Source organism: Leptomonas pyrrhocoris (assembly GCF_001293395.1).
Source record: "Leptomonas pyrrhocoris isolate H10 chromosome Unknown, whole genome shotgun sequence".
NCBI classification, from domain to species: domain Eukaryota; phylum Euglenozoa; class Kinetoplastea; order Trypanosomatida; family Trypanosomatidae; genus Leptomonas; species Leptomonas pyrrhocoris.
Window position 1 is genome coordinate 454,857 of NW_015438369.1, and position 15,419 is coordinate 470,275.

General features: G+C 56.9%; 5 protein-coding genes across 5 annotated transcripts; all 5 read left to right on the forward strand.

Moving 5' to 3' along the window:
- Positions 1-1,925: 1,925 nt before the first annotated feature.
- ABB37_06204 (hypothetical protein) lies at positions 1,926-2,255 on the forward strand (the record flags this gene model as incomplete). The annotated part of the gene is made up of 1 exon (XM_015804469.1): positions 1,926-2,255. One exon carries the CDS (start codon positions 1,926-1,928, stop codon positions 2,253-2,255), a length of 330 nt encoding a protein of 109 aa, XP_015657043.1.
- Positions 2,256-3,900: 1,645 nt separating this feature from the next.
- ABB37_06205 (putative mitochondrial hypothetical protein) lies at positions 3,901-4,509 on the forward strand (the record flags this gene model as incomplete). The annotated part of the gene is made up of 1 exon (XM_015804470.1): positions 3,901-4,509. One exon carries the CDS (start codon positions 3,901-3,903, stop codon positions 4,507-4,509), a length of 609 nt encoding a protein of 202 aa, XP_015657044.1.
- A 1,335-nt stretch (positions 4,510-5,844) lies between these two features.
- Positions 5,845-7,302, forward strand: ABB37_06206 (hypothetical protein; the record flags this gene model as incomplete). The annotated part of the gene is made up of 1 exon (XM_015804471.1): positions 5,845-7,302. The coding sequence occupies one exon, from the start codon at positions 5,845-5,847 to the stop codon at positions 7,300-7,302; it is 1,458 nt and encodes a 485-aa protein (XP_015657045.1).
- A 15-nt stretch (positions 7,303-7,317) lies between these two features.
- On the forward strand, positions 7,318-10,458 carry ABB37_06207 (hypothetical protein; the record flags this gene model as incomplete). The annotated part of the gene is made up of 1 exon (XM_015804472.1): positions 7,318-10,458. The coding sequence occupies one exon, from the start codon at positions 7,318-7,320 to the stop codon at positions 10,456-10,458; it is 3,141 nt and encodes a 1,046-aa protein (XP_015657046.1).
- Positions 10,459-11,127: 669 nt separating this feature from the next.
- ABB37_06208 (putative mitochondrial hypothetical protein) lies at positions 11,128-15,252 on the forward strand (the record flags this gene model as incomplete). The annotated part of the gene is made up of 1 exon (XM_015804473.1): positions 11,128-15,252. One exon carries the CDS (start codon positions 11,128-11,130, stop codon positions 15,250-15,252), a length of 4,125 nt encoding a protein of 1,374 aa, XP_015657047.1.
- Between the last annotated feature and the right edge of the window lie 167 nt (positions 15,253-15,419).

Here is a 15,419-nt window from a genome sequence, read left to right on the forward strand (position 1 = left end):
TTTTCCTTCCCTTGGCACTTCTTTCCTCGTCACGGACTGCTGCGTTCGTTTCATTACCGCCTCTCTTTGTTGTGTACGTCACAGGACGGTCTTTATATCTACAAAATCCTTTTTTTTCGTTTGTTTCCCCCGCTCAGCGTATGCTTGTGGTAAGGATCAAGGTTCTCGTCCCACATTTCGTTATCCTCTTCCTTCTTTCTGTCCTTTTTTTTTTGCTGTTGTGCACATTACCTTTGGTACAGCTCTTATTTCTGAAAAATGTAATTTCTGCCTAATTCTGACTTGAAAGCTAGGGAGAGCAACTCGGTGGCTGTTGGCCTCAACTTCAACGGATTTCTTCCTGCTTGATCTTCTGTTCTTTTGAAAAGAGATAGCTGTGCGAGCGCTGAAGAGTGAAGAGGACAACCGGTGCAACAGCACATGCAGTCACTTTTTGCCTTCACAACGACCTTACCGCCTCTACTCCCTCACATCGGCGACAGACAACTTTATCGCGCAGAAGTTTTTTTTATTTTTCTTTCACCGCACCACGTTGTAGAGTCCCTCACCTGCTTTGCACACGCACCTTCAGCAGCTCAAAAAGGAAAGTAAATACACGGAAAACAAGTATCGTTATCGGTGGCAAAAAAAACCCCAGCAACAACACGTTATTACAGTTTCCGTGAGCTCTGAGTTTTTATTTCTTTTTCTGCTGTCTTCGTATCTCGCTCGGATTGAGCACAGCCTTCCTCTTTTTGTTTTCCACTGTCGCTGTTTGCTTTCTTGTTTTTTTATTATTCTTCTTCGCCGTCTTTGTTGGACTCACCTGCGACCTCCTGTCTGTTTTTCTTATTCTCACTGTGTGTTTCGTCTTCGCGTTTTTACTTTTTTCCTGTCTGTTTCGCGTATTCGAAGTTTCTGGTATCAACAGCCAACTAGGTAAAAAAAACGTACGAGCAACTCCAACAATGCGCGTGGCGAAAAGCCGCTCAACGGTACCGCCGCACAAAGCTGAGCCTGGGTGCGCACCGGCGTGCAGCTCAGCGAACTCTCTTGCTAGTTAGGGCATTGCGAGCGAGAAACAACACAACAGGCAGCAACCGGTGCAACACTAAAGTGGTGAACACCAGTTCACTCGTGGCCGCTTTTCTTCTTCCATTGATGACCTCTCAAGAGGTGAACGTCATGGTTAAGTGATTGCTGTCCCAGTAACTGGTTGATACCTCATACACAGTGAATAACAAATGACGTGTAGCAACAGTTGCGCTCCAATGAAGGCACCTCCCCCGTTTTTTTTTTGGCTTCCCTTCCCTCCGCTACGTGGATCAAGATGCATATAGCTGGTTTTACTCATCTTTTTCAATATCTCTACTTCTTTTTCTGTCGTTTTTTTTTCTCTCAGCATTGTTTCGTGGTCTCTTGTGAGTTCGAATGCTGTGTCGATGGGCCAAACCTTCCTCTTTCCATTCAGCTGCCATCTCTCACCCTTTTTTCATATAGTGGCAACACCTACTGTTTTTGCTTTTTAATCTCACATCGCACTAACGGCACACGCGTGTTCCATCTGCAGGACGATCTGATCCAGCTCTTGATGTTGGTTTTATTTTCCCACTTATCGCAATTAAGCTTTTGTTTTTCTTCTGTAATATTCTCACGGAGCCGCAGCTTTCGATCTTCCACTAGCGATTCGTTTTTGTCTTATTTGTTCGTCGCTCAAGCCTCACACCTCGACTGTAGTTTGTATTTGTAGATACAACGGAATATTATTCATTTAAAAGAGTAGAAGAGAGGATTTTTTTTCGGATCCTACCCTCCTTTCATTCTTAAAGTAGATATTTGCGAGGTGTTTGCGAGCAGCGACTCTTTTCGCGAGCCGCACGAGAGCGGGAGAGAGAAGCAACTGCACTCAGACCATATAAGACAATCAAACAGAAAACCTCGCACTCATGGGCTACGATTCGTGCGCCACGTGCTGCGCAGTCTTCTCCCTGCTCGGGATTATCCATCTCGTGCTCTTTGGCCGCATGTTCAGCGCAAAGGCCATCTCCTTCGCCATCATGACCGTGGAGAACGGGTGGGACGGCGATGCCAAGGCGAAGGCGTGCTACAACGGCGCCATCATCTACACGGTGACCCTCTTCCTCTCCGTGCTGGCTCGTGTGTACTTCCGCCGTAATGATGCCGCCAAGGCCGCCCTGCGCCATGCGCAGCACATCGAGGAAATTCAGAGTCTCCTCGTGCCGCCAGTGCCGTCCACCAGCTCCACGCAGCACTAGGAGCGAGTGTCGTGCGAGAAGAAGGGGATGGGTGGGGAGAAGGAAGACCAAAAAGACCGCGATAGCGGTAGAGCAGGGAGCACCATGCGAACGTTCCGCTGAATCTGTGTACGTTTTTCTTCTGCTGCGATGATTGGGTTTTTGGATAATTGAGCAATGGAGGACACACATCATGTGTCGAGATGCGCGTGCACCAGCACGCCGCCATAACCTGTACAATACCAGCGAGCGAAGAACACCATTACCCCATATTATTATTTCTTTTCTATGTTTTATCATAATCGACTATTTTCGTACTGCGCGCTGTAGTGGTGTCCGCCTACTACCTTTTTATTTTCTCGAGAGATTTACCCCTTCTCTGTTTACTGTTGCGCAGGTAGCTTCACCATGTGACCGTTTCGTTTTGGTATGCTGCTATGTTGTCCTGTTGTTTTGTTCGCGTGTTTGTGTTGCTCTTTTTAAAAGAGTTTTACTTGGAGGGCTGTGTCGCGTCTGTTGTTCTCATCGTTTTGCGTTTCTCTTCTTCTCTGCTGCAGTGAGGTTTTTTGAAAGAGAACCGGAGGGAGCTTGGTTGGTGTATCTTCTCTCCTTACCCCCCTCCCTCTGAAAAAAAGGGAACACTTATATACACACACTCACCCACCCGGGAAGCGTTTAAAAAAGGAAGAAGGAACATAAATGAGCTTTCACATAAATTATTTGCCGCCACAGCGCATTTCAGCGGCCACGTTTTGAGGAATGGTGCGTTTTCCAGAGCGGCGTTGAGTGTCGGCTGCACACATCGCACCCACACACAAAAAAACCCGGCTGTATCCTCGCTACTTCGTTCAAGGAAACAACTAAAAGCACTGGCAGCTGGAAGGTGTGTACCTCTTTGATGTGATTCTGCAGTGGCTTTCACTGCCTATATATATATATATGTAGTTTTAGGCAGAAGGAGGTGTTTTTATGACTCGGATACAACAGTACATGCAAGCCCCTTGACGTTTTTGTGTTTGTTTCTCTTCTCACTCGACACCTCAACGCTCTATGTCTCCCCTCTGCATTCTTTAAACCTGTGACGTTTCATGTTTACTAACTATCCCGCTCTTCTTTTTTCTGTGTCTCTGGCGTAGAGTGAACGGGTGTGAATCGGGCGAGCGAATTTGCCACCGCTTCTCTAATTGTTTTAGGCGCACGAACACATATATTCCGTATTTATTCCGTATATATTTCGTAGTAGCAGGCTGCTCTGACAGGCCGAAAAATATAGTAGCTACATCTGCCCCTTTAGCAGCGCTGAACAAGCACACACACGCACTCCCCGATTCTCAATCTAGGACTCCTCAATCCCCGCTGATCGATTGTTTGGAAAATTAGCTCATCTGTTTAGCGAACGCGACTCAGAAATACAAGCAAAGCCACACGCACCTACACCTCGGTAAGCAACACGAAACAATCTAGCTACCCGGACTGCCACTAAAAGCACTTTGAGGAGACCCAAGAGCTCGCTCCTGCACGAATCTTGACTACGCGTGAAAAGCCGAGCATTGGAAGATCAGAGAAGCCCAGCCACATAGAGACGATCTGTCTATCTGTCGCCTCCTCCCGATTCAGCCAGTTAAAAAACCCCAACTTTTTTTTTCTCTCTTTAGTAGCCTCAACAATGGACCAATTTGAGCAGCCTCTGGAAGGCATCTTCCGTGACGGTATCCCCGCACCGGTGCTGCGCGCCTTCGCCCCGCTCTTTCAAGCGCTCCCCAATCTGCAGGAGCGCGTCTCCTCCTCTCGCGACTGTTACTACTGGCGCTCCAATCCGTTGAAGTGCGTGAAGGAGGACACGGACACCGTCTCGGGCTTCATGCAGGCCGCAGAAGCCTCCTTCCGCCTCTGCCCTCAGCAGTCCGCGACGCTTCTGAAGTGTCACATGACGGAGCCAGCCCGTGCGGTGTATTTCTGCCGCGATGAGGAGTGGGAGTGGCGCAGCTGCTTGATGGACCAGACAGGTGTGCGCTTCTGGCCCTACGCGAACGCGCCCATCGGTGCGCCGTGGTCGAACGGCGGCCAGACCGAGGACTTCCACCTGGAGGATCGCTTCTTCTTCGAGAACTTCTCCTTCTGGCGCCGCCGCGCGTCGATGATGGCGGTGCGCGAGCGGGAGTTGGAGGTCGCCGCGCAGCGGAAGCACTGGCTGGATGAGCAGACAGATGACACCTCATTAGCGGCTCCGAAGCCCACCTTAGCGCCAATCGGCCTGAATGTGAAGATTAACTAAAAAAGAAAAGGTTGTTCTGAGGCTGAAGCGAACTTCAGAAGCGAGGATGATGAGCAGAGGCGCGAAGGTGGTAGAGTTTGGGGTGCGCAAGGCTGCGTTGTTCTAACCGGGCAAGCGGCAAAGCGGAGTATGGACATACTGGTTGTCTCTCCTGCCGTTGCCAGCGCTATGCATCCGACCTCTGCAGCTGCCCCTCGTGCGCTTCAGCTGACCTTTTCTTCGGCTAGATCATCTCTGTGTAGAACCTTGACAGTTGCACTTTGAGGCGGTCTTTTCTTTTTATCTTCCTGGCGTCGTTGTTGCTCTCCCTTCTTCTTGTCTTTGTGTAGTGCGCTGATCTTTTGCTTCCGTTTTCTTTTCCTTTCCCGATATCGCTGTTTCTCCTTTTCGTTTTACGCCGATCTCCTTCCATTCCGCTGTTATTGCTACTTTGCTTCGTTCCCGGGCTGATGGGTGAGGGTTGGTGCACATCAACGGATACGCCACATTTTTTATTCTTCTGCGTATGATTCGACGTGTGTCGTTCTCGATGTGGAGCATATCAAAACAAACAAACCCAAACAAACAAGCAGTTGTGCGATGGTGAGCAGCGAGTATTCTTCTCCCTTTGCAATACGACGTGCCAAAACGTGTGCCGCACTACGAAAAGAAAGAAGAAAACGACGGGGCCAACCTCAAGCAGATGAGTAGGCCTGGTTGGGGCAACAACTGTGTTTTCACTGTTGTCAATTGACATGTGGGAGCCACTACAGTAACGTGGCAGCTGCTTCTTGCCAGCGGTTTGCGCGGCGCCTTCGATCAAGCGATGAAGAAGATGATGAAGTCAAAGCGGAAAAAGGACTGATGCGTCTCAGCACCGCACGTGGGACGACTATCTGACAACTCTCACCCCCGCATATCCCGACATTTTCTCTTTCCTGTCTCCCTCTGTCTCTCCACACTGCGGTTATGGTGTTATTCTGGATGACCTTCCGCAGGCCTTTACCTTTTTTAAAGAAGATCTGCTGGGCTCTGTCCCGAGTTGCAGATTAGACACATTCTGTAGCAGCGGGCCTTCGCTTGCACTAACCACCATCACTAACCGATGGTGGCACCTCCGGAAAGCAGATCAACCGAAACATACTACAACAAGTAAGCACCTACATCTCTTTTATTTACAGCATACATATACCTGCTGGATAGAATAGCGCAGTAGATCATAGATTTGGAACTTTCCACCGCCTGCGATTGCGTCGACAGCGGCCCACTTTACACAGCACTATCGAGCTTCGTGAAACACGTTCTCTCTCGTTACATATATATGAAAAACAGAGGCAGCAATTCGCATCGTAATTCATGTTTGTCGTCTCCGCAGCGGAAGGCTTGACCGCCGCCGCCGCCGCAGGGGGGCTGGAGACCTCTGCGGCGGTTTCTTCATCTGCTGCGGCTTTTCAACGCAATGCCTCTACCACCTCCGTGGCGTCCCTCCATCAGAGCTTTCTCGATGCTGAACCGGCGGACCAGCTGCGTTTGTTCACTCAGCTGAGGAGTGCGGATGGCAACGTCAAGGCAAGTCCGGCTGCTGCTGCGGTAACCTCGGCGTCGTCGTCGCCTCCTCCGGCGTCGCCTTCCATGCCGCAGCTGCGAACGCTGCGGGGACACGTTGGGAGTAACACGAATCAGGCGTTCTTGGACGATAGTGACGAAGCGGCCCAAATGCAGCGAGTTGGTGCACGTAATGGCTTGTTGAATGCACACGTTGCGTTGGCTGGCGTGGCAAAGAAGGAGGAGAATGCCACGGGCGGGGCGGGGGTGACGACGTCGCCGCCACCCGCACCTCCTTTAGAAACACGAAAAGGCTGCTCCAACCCGAACGAGAGTAACGCCGCAGTAGAGGACGACGTTCGCTACGACGTTTTCAGCCACGCCAGCCGAGCTGCTGCGAACTTGTCGACGCCGCTGACCTTGACACTACCGCAAACGGATTTCAGTCGTCAATACGAGCACAGCCGCAATCCGTACCTGCGCGCGGCGGCCGAGGAGATGAAAGCGTCATCCGATGACACGTTCCAAGGTTGGGGCGACGGTGACTTCACTGGGGGAGATGACCGACTCGGGTCGACCTCTGCGTTTGTGAACAACGCGAAGAGCAGGAGCGGGCACGAAGGAGTGCCGTCTTCATTTGTGCTAGCAGCACACAAAGCGCCGCAGCTGACACAACCCTTCGGTGCCCCTAGGCAGCGCGATAACACGTCCTTCCGTGAGGCTCTTCCAGCAACTTCCAACGTGAAGGACGATCTTTTGTCATCTTCTGGGAGCGGTGCCGCGTCGACGCTGCTGCGCGGCATTCCACTCTTCACCCGCACGCGGCAGTCCTCGCGCCTGGCCGCGTCGCCCGCGTCGTCGCTGCGGCAGTCGGTGGAGGAGTACGGCCAGCTGCAGCTGCAGAACGAGGCGGTGCACTGGTACCACCGCAGCAGTGTGCTGGAACACCAACTCGCCCGATTGCAAGAGATGTACAACCGTCAGTCGAAGTTGCTGGCGGCGCATTGGCGTGCAGAGGCAGCGGCGGCTCAGCCCCATACGACATCCACGCGTACAGACACTGCCTGTACCGATGCACTGATGAAGACGGCGAATGCGGATGTAAAGGAGGCTCTGCAACGACGGCGCCCACACGATGCATCTCCCACACCGTTTCCGGTGGAGCATCGGCTCGCATCCGCGGCGACAGCGACGGCGTCGGTGGGTTCGCCGGAGAGACGCATGACGGAGCTCACCAGTCGCTCCCCTGACTCCCTTCCCCGCGCCTAACTCGACGAAGAGGCGATGGAGTGCCTGAGTGGTGGCGTCGTGGAGGCGGGCAATGGGCTGCAGGAGGCCCCCTTCGCCCCTCGCACAGCGAAAAAGGAGGCAGCTATGGCAAACGTTGTGCTGGCGTCCACGCCCTACGCTGCTCCAACGCCACATTCGGAAGCGGAGAGCGGCCAATTCGAGTCTTCTTACAGCGACGGCGCCTCACGGAAGGCTGTCCACGCGCCTCACTCTTTCGTTCGCCGTGGAGAGGCAGGGACAACGGATACGTCAGCGTGCACCCGCCCTACGATCGGGGTGCAATCAAGCGGCGTCGGCGTCCCGACAGGCAGCTCAGCATCGTCTTTTGTGCGACAAGACGGCGAGGCGGCGCTGCACACAGAAAGCGCGTACGATGCGGAGGGTGCATCTTCTCTGCCAGCCCCGTCGGCGATCATCGCGAAGCAGTACACGGAGGCGGTGACCGAGATGGAGGCGATGCAGGTGCGACTGGACGTCGCGGAGCGGGAGGCGGCGAATCTCCGCGAGATGTGCGTCACACGTGACCTCCGCTGCGACGACCTGGAGACGCAACTGTTGGCCAAAGAGGAGCAGCTGCTGCGGTACGCTCAACAGCAGCAGCAGCAGGGGTCGTCTTCGGTGATGGAGCGCAGCGCCTCGCTGCCGGCCGGTGATTCAAGTGTGAACGGGGAAGGGAGGGTGAGCAGTTTGCTGAAGGGTGAGCCTATTGAAGCGTGTGGTGCGGAGTCAGGAGAGTGTTTAGTGGCACCTGCCGTGCAGCTAAAGCCGCTGATGGCTCAACTTACAGAGTTGCTGGTTAACGTGCGGCGCGTGCAGGACGACTATCCTGTCGACAAGGAATCCTTGGAAGCAAACGATACGGCGACGCCTTCAGGAAAGCAGTCGCCGCTACCCACTGACATCAACTACTGCTCTGCTCGTACCGAACACCTCTCTCTTCCATTGTCGAACTTGGAGGCGGGCGGTGCCGATGACGCCACGCAGCTGTCATCACTCGTGTCCCTGGTGTATCAGGCAGTGTTGAAGGTCTCGCAACAGTACGCCGCGCTGCAGGCGGAGCTGGAGGTGGTGCGGGCAGATCGCAATGAGTTAATTGGAGAGCAGAGTGAGCAGGTGCGCCTTCTTCAACAGCAGCTGCTTGAAAAGGACAGGGAACAGCTGCGGCTGATGGAGCGCGTAACAGCTGCTGATTTGGCGAGCAGAAAGGAGGCGGACCCACCGGAGCCTTTGAAAGAGAAGTCTGCTTCCCCAGTGGTGGACGATGCCCATGACGTGCGTGATGGAGCGCTGTCTGCGCCATTAATCGTTCCCCCAGAGCGCGCTGCGGCAGAGGATCACAGCCACGTACTTGCTGAGCAAGTCGAAAAACTGAAGGTGCAACTCGCAGAAGCAAAGGCAGCAGCGGCGGCTGCACAGGACGCACAGCGCAATGTGCTAACGGAGCGCCTAGAGCGGACCCAAACGGAGTTGAAGCAGACCCGCCTACGCGCAGAGGACGAATACGACCGCCTCTCTGGCACTATTGAGATGCTGACGCGTGAGTTGACAGACACGAAAGAGGCCCTTCGCATCAAAGAAGTGTCCCTGCGCATTGCCCTGCGCACGTCGTCGCCGGCCATGTTGCTGGCGGCGTCGGAAGAGCCCACAGGCGACCCCGCTTCGAGTGTTTGTGCCGCCACAGCAACGAGTGCACCGTTTCTAACGGCAGGCCTGCAGATGACATCGCCACTTGCGCTACCGCCGCCGCCTGTCGCAGTGCAGGAAGCGGCGGCGGCCGCCACCACGCGAAGCGATCGAGAAGACGAGAACAGACGTCAATACAGCCTCCGCACCTCTCCGTCTCCGCCCCCTGCGCCATTGTCTCCATCACACCTACGCATCATCGTCGAGGCGGAGGAAAGCAACGGAGTGGCCACAGTCTCCCAAAGCGATAGAGCGAGCCGCGCCACTTCTTCACCTCCCCCATCGCCGCTGCACCATCGCGGCAAGAAGTTCGTCGACGATGGCACGTTGCGCACGCTGCCGTCTTCTGTTCTTACCGAGGCGGAAGGTGAAGACAGCGAAAACGAACGCCTGCGCGCAGCGCGTTTTGCGGTATCGTCCTCTTCACGGGAGAAGTCATCGCGTGGGTTGACGACGTCCACGGGGGTTGAGAGCCACACGCCGTCGTCGTCGCTTCCGCGCGGACGCAGCAGCAGCAGCGGCGGCGGCATCGCGGACAGCGCGCTCGAACACGTTCAAAGCACTCTGACTGCTGTACGTAGCGAAGGCACAGAGCAGGCGACTCGAAATACGATATCAGGATCTGCTGGGGAGTCGTTGTCCTCTGCGGTGGATGGCGCCCCTTCTGGTGTCAGAGAGTCTGCGACGCGCCAGGATGCCGCACTTGCAGCCTCGCCTTGGGCCAAGTCAGCTACGGGCGTTCGTCGAAGCGCATCTGCACGCTTGGCGGACGCACTCGTGGAGGAAGAAGAGGAGTTGCCCTTGCCGTTGCCGCTGCGCGGTCCTCTGTTTCGCCCCCTTCCGTCGTCGCTCTCCACAGCGTCGACCTCACTATCGCCTCACTCGCCGCACCCGATGGAATCTACCAGAGCAGGTTTTCGATCCAACACGTCCACGTCCCTGCTGCCTCTGAACAGCGAGCCGCAACGGCGACAGACACCACGGCAGCTGTCGACGCCATCTTTATCACTGGAAGAGCGGCTGCGCAACTTCCTGAACTCCTCGGCTGGCATCGCCGCGGCCGCCCTCGACAAAACGGCGGCCATAACTGGCGTGAATCAGGTGAGCGCCTCCCCAGCTACAAGGAGGCAGACGGAGAGGACGTCTGAGCCTGACACGCCGATCTCCACCTTCAAGGACGAGCAAGCAGAGATGACAGGGCACGTCGGTGCCCGGCTTGCGGTTCCCGAGGACGGCGCCACACCGGCTCGAACGCCCATCTCCCTGCTGTCAGAGCGTATGAGCAGCACCCCTCTGTGGGCAGCCTCGACACCGTCCTCCCGCTTTGGCGGGTCACCGCACGTCAGCGAAGTGGCGGCGCGACACACACAGGCGTCACTGCGTCGTCACCGCGAGGTCTGGCAGCAGCAGGAGTCTCTTCTGGAGTCGCTGCTTAGTTCACCTTCTCCGTAAAAGGCGGTGTTGCTCTGTGTGCGCGGGATGCTTCCGCTGTTGGGCAGAAGCGGAACTTCACGCGAAGAGAACCTCAAACGACAGCAAGGCGTACGCGCTGTGCGGTAGCACTGGCCCACATAAATGATATAGATTCAAAGAAAGAAATGGCTTTCGACTGCTTCGGATAGAGCATAGAGTCTCCTAGGCGCATATGCGCGCACCAGCGGAAACAGTACAGAAAAGAAAACTCCTTTCCCTTCACTTTCGAAAGCACATGTGCACACTTCTCCACTCGATCGTTGCCTTGCCGTTTCTCAGCGTGCGCAAGGCTCAACAACGAAGAACTACACGTGTGTGTTGGCACCGCCTTTTCAAGATGCTTCCATCGGTGCAATGCTGTTTTTCACTTTCCCTCCACCTTTTCACACTGCACCTCCCTCTCGTATTTCCATGAAACTATTTATGTGTGCTCGTACATCTCTCGGAGCAGCAGAACTGATCAGCTGCCGGTTAAAAAAAGAAGCGAAAACACCCTTGAAATAGCATGGCAGGCCTGTGCTTGTGATTCACTTCACACGTCCACTACATGCGGTCTCTGATATCTGCATACAACGAAGTCACGGCCCGAAGGACTTCGAAGCACAGGATCAGACGTACACAGTGTCGCTAGGAAGGCCTTACTACAAAATGAGGGCTTCCGCCTTGTTAAGGCCGCCCGCTTCCAAACGGGCGCTACAACGCGTCTCGGCAGGTCGAGAGGGCCGACAGCGAGGTGTGTGCTGCGTGGTGAGGAGACCGACGCTTCTCCAATACGGACGTCGCTACTCGACTCGAGACCGCCCCACGGAGCAGCTGCATCAGCCACGCTCGTCCACTTTCTCCCCACGACCAAGACCACCTCGTACTTCGCATGGAGCCACCTCCACGTCGTCGTTAAATCTGCTTTCTCAAAAAGTGCGGCAGCATCTCGCGGCGTATCCGCTCTTGCCCACGGCTCCTGTGGCAGGCGATGCGGAGCTTTGGGTGATCGATGAGCTACTGCAGCTGCTGTTGTCGCTTCCACCTGTCCAGGCGGACTCGGCGTCGACGGCGACCGCCGCTTCGTCCACGGCTGCCAGTCGTCTGCATCCGCTGCTGTGTGTTCGAGTGCTGCAGCGTCTCGGCTACGCCGTGTGCGAGAACCACCGCCGCGGCAACACCAGCGACAACGGCACCATGCTGATGGAAAAAGGCTGGACCACGCGACACGTCTACCCCTCGTTCACGTTCAGCAGCGCCGCAACGGACCCCTCCGCGCCACCGCCGCTGTCGTCATCGCTGTTCCGCCACGCACCGGCATTGGCTGGTATCACCGCGACGGTGCTGGGTCCACTGCTTCTGTTGCTGGGCGATGGCACGCCTCCGCACCCGCCGCACACTCAGGTCGCACCTGTCGTTCCGATTGTGGTGGAGTGGTTGTGTACGCTGCCCACGGCGGAGACGACGCTGCCGGTGGTGCAGTGGCTGCCGTGGGTGGCGGCGCAGTACAGAGAAGCGGTACACCAAGGCGAAGACAGCAGCGGCGTAGAGGCGGTCAGCGAAACAAATAAGTTGAAGAACGACGGTGTGGTAGAGGCGCAAAGGCCGACTGCTCCTCCTCCACTGTTGCCACCTCTCGAACAGCTTCTCCCCCACCTCATTCGCAAGCTTGCCCAGCACCTCAGCCGACATGAAGACTTTTGTGCCGCTCCTGGTGACGGCGCTGTTTTCTTCTCTGATGTGTGCGAGAGAGAGCTGTCGACGCTCTTTCGGTTGTGCGGCCACGCGTCCCCTTCTGTGGCGCCATGGACGTCTGAGGTTACGGAGGTGGGTGCACCACCGGTCACGGCAACCTTAAGCGACGTCCTGTGGTGGAGTGGTGACGAGCCGCTCGTGCGCCTGGCTGGTGTTCGACGTGCCTTGGCGCATGCGGTACTAAAGGATGTTGACGCATCGGCAGACGCATGTCATCCCCAGCCTTCTTTGGTGGAGGAAGGTAGCGTGGACGATAGCGCCGGTGCCCGAGAGAGGGGCGGGCCTGAGCAAGCACAAACATGGACAACTCTCGAGACAAATAGCGGCATCTCGCTTATGCGCGTACCGGCAAACGCGCTGCATCCCGTCTCGCCTACCGACGTCCGTCCAGTGCTGTCACTGCGACTGTCGGACGATGACGCGTATCGACGCTTCCTGCTGCGATTAACGGCGCTGCAACACACCTTACTGGAAGAGCAGCAACAAGAACAGCAGCAGCGGCAACACACCGATGCACCGGACACACGAGGCGCGGCTGTGGTGTTTCTGTCGCTCGAGTTGAGCGACGCTCTGTCGGATGGAGGTCTGAATTCGGCGGCGAAGCGGGACTCTCACGACGACCCAGACGTTGTCCTCCGCTTCATTCAACCGTTACACGAATACGTGCTTCTTTTGCGAGATGGCCTGCCAGACGGATCCTCTCCCTCACCCTCTCCCTCTCCTCTCCTCGCCGCGGTGGCGGCAGCACCGGTGCGCCTCACCTTCTCTGCGGTCATACGGGTGCTAACAGCAGCCTTTCGCCGACTGGAAGAGCTAAAGCAGGAGAGCAGCTGCCGCTACGCCGCCGCTCCAAATGCGGCGCTGCGCAGCACGCACGCACAAAGCACGTCGCCACCCTCCGCCGCTGGCGTGGCGACGACGGCGTACACGCTGCTCCCGCAAAAGGCGCGGCTGCACGCGCTGAAGCGCTTGTGTGAGGTGTTGCTGCACCACGTGCGGGACGTGCTGGCTGCGCGAGAAGCAGCCGCAACGGCCAGCGACGTGAACGCGTCGGCATCATCATCACCGTCATTCCCCGCGTTCATGTGCGCACCACCGTGGTTTGTGGAGGTGGACGTGCGGCAACAAGAGGCGGTGCTGCGACGTCTCTGTGGTGCGGCGCGGGCTTTGGTGCGCGTAGTGATGGAGGAGCGTCGCATCAGTCTGTTAGAGGAGGGGCCGGAAGGCTCCGTCCTGTCGGCGTCATCGATCACCGCCGCACACCGCAATCGCCTTGCCAGCACAACAGCAGCAGAGTCGAGTGAGGAGGTAAAGCCAGCCACGGCAGGCTCCGAAGCTGCAGCAGTAGCAGCGTCGACGGCGGGGGTGATGAAAGCGCCGGAGAAGTGGACGGCCGCCGGTGTCGCCTCCTTCGATCACACACTCCGCACCTTGGCGTTTCGGGTTGTGGAGCCGGCGGTGTGGCGTCTGTACGACGCCTGCGCGCAGCATCAGGTATCGTTGCCCTTGCACGTGCTGACCTTTGAAGAGTGGCTTTCGTACCTCAACATCGCACTTGGTGAGGACACAGACGGTGGTGGTGGTGGTGGTCACACGACTCACAGCGGAGCTCCTATTCCCCAACACCGCGGAGGCGATGTGCCGATGGAGCTGCACTCTTACATCCCTGTCATGGCTGCTGCTCGTGCGCTGTATGAAAGCGTCGGCGAGCGATCGGGTCTGCAGACGGCCCAGCAGATTCTTCCTCGCCCCGGGCAGCAGTCCATCTCTGCACTGGTGGAGGGCATTCGACTCACCGCGCTGCAGTGCTGCTTCTTTGACGGCCTGCGCGGCAGTGCTGCATCCTCCCTACCAGAGCAGCTGGACTACGTGGAGGCACACACGCGGTGGGTCCTCGCGCACACGAGCGCGGCGTTCTTCAGCGTGTGGCAGCGCACGTCTCAAACAGTTCCTACCCTGCGTGCAAATGATGTTGACGCTGCTGCCTCCAATGGCGTGCGAGAGGCGCCGGAGACGGTGGAGGATGGACAGCAACGGCTGCGGCACCGACTGGGACTGCTTACCCTGGCGCTGCACCTTCACGTTCTGCGCGTTCGCCAACGACTGAGCTTCACAAGCGCAGCGGGGCTCAGCAAAGCAACGTCGACCCTTCGTGGTGCAGCGGACAGCGCCGCCACTGTCTTTCCTTCGTCGCTCACGTCTCTCCTTCACTGCCTCATCAGGGAGCCCGCCGGGGCAGCGGCTTCCACCTCCACCTCTGCTCGTTCATTGCTGCCTGATGGCCACCAACTTGAGATGGACAGTATCGACCGTGATGAGTGGTCTTTGGTGTTGCGCAACGACGGTATCCGGCAGGCGTGTCGGCTTCCCCCGCCAGGCATGCCGTCCGGCTGCGCGTCGCTCTGGGAATTGACGGAAGAACTGTTGTGGATTGCCGGCCACGTGGGTGAAGGCGAGGCGAGTCGGCGGAAGGAGAGAGGCGCGACGTGGCGGTGGCTCGGCAGTCCAGAGGCATTGTGGGGTGTTGTCGAGGAGCCCGCTGCTGCTGTTGTTGGTGCTGCTGACTCAATCACATCTCCCGTGGCCTCGTTGCCTTCTCGTTTCTTCCTTCTACCGTGGACGACGTTGGCGCGCAGTCACCAGCTCCTGCGTGTGTACGACGAGAGCGGGCAAAGCGAGCGTGCCGCTCGAGAGTGGGAGGCGGCCTTGCAGGTGTGGCTTACGGGAGGCGGCGATGACGCTGCCATGGAGGCTTCGAACAGCATCGGCTGGCGGCCAGCGAAGCCAGTTGTCCGCCTTGTCAGTATGGCGGAGGAGCTGCGCTTCTTTTCGTCGCTGCAGCAGGAGCCAATGGTGCAGTTGGCGCCAGATGTGCGCGTGGTCTGCGAGGGTGTGCGGAGGGAGGTGGAGGCGCTTGTCCCAACCGTGCGTCGTGAGCTGCAATCCTCGAAGGAGCGTCGGGAGCGACTGGCAGACGCGGAGAGTCTGGGAGCGGAAAAGGGCTGGTACACGGAGGACGACTACGACGGACTGGACTGAGAAGAGCTGTCCACCGACGTTTGGGGTAGGTGTTAGGGCCTTTTCCTCTCTTGCTTTCGCCTCCTTTCCTTTTTTCTTTTCCTCTTCACAGGTACGCTCTCGTTGAGAAGCAAATGATTCTTTAAGAGACGGCAAACCACTGTCGGACTTTCTAACCAGTAGGACCA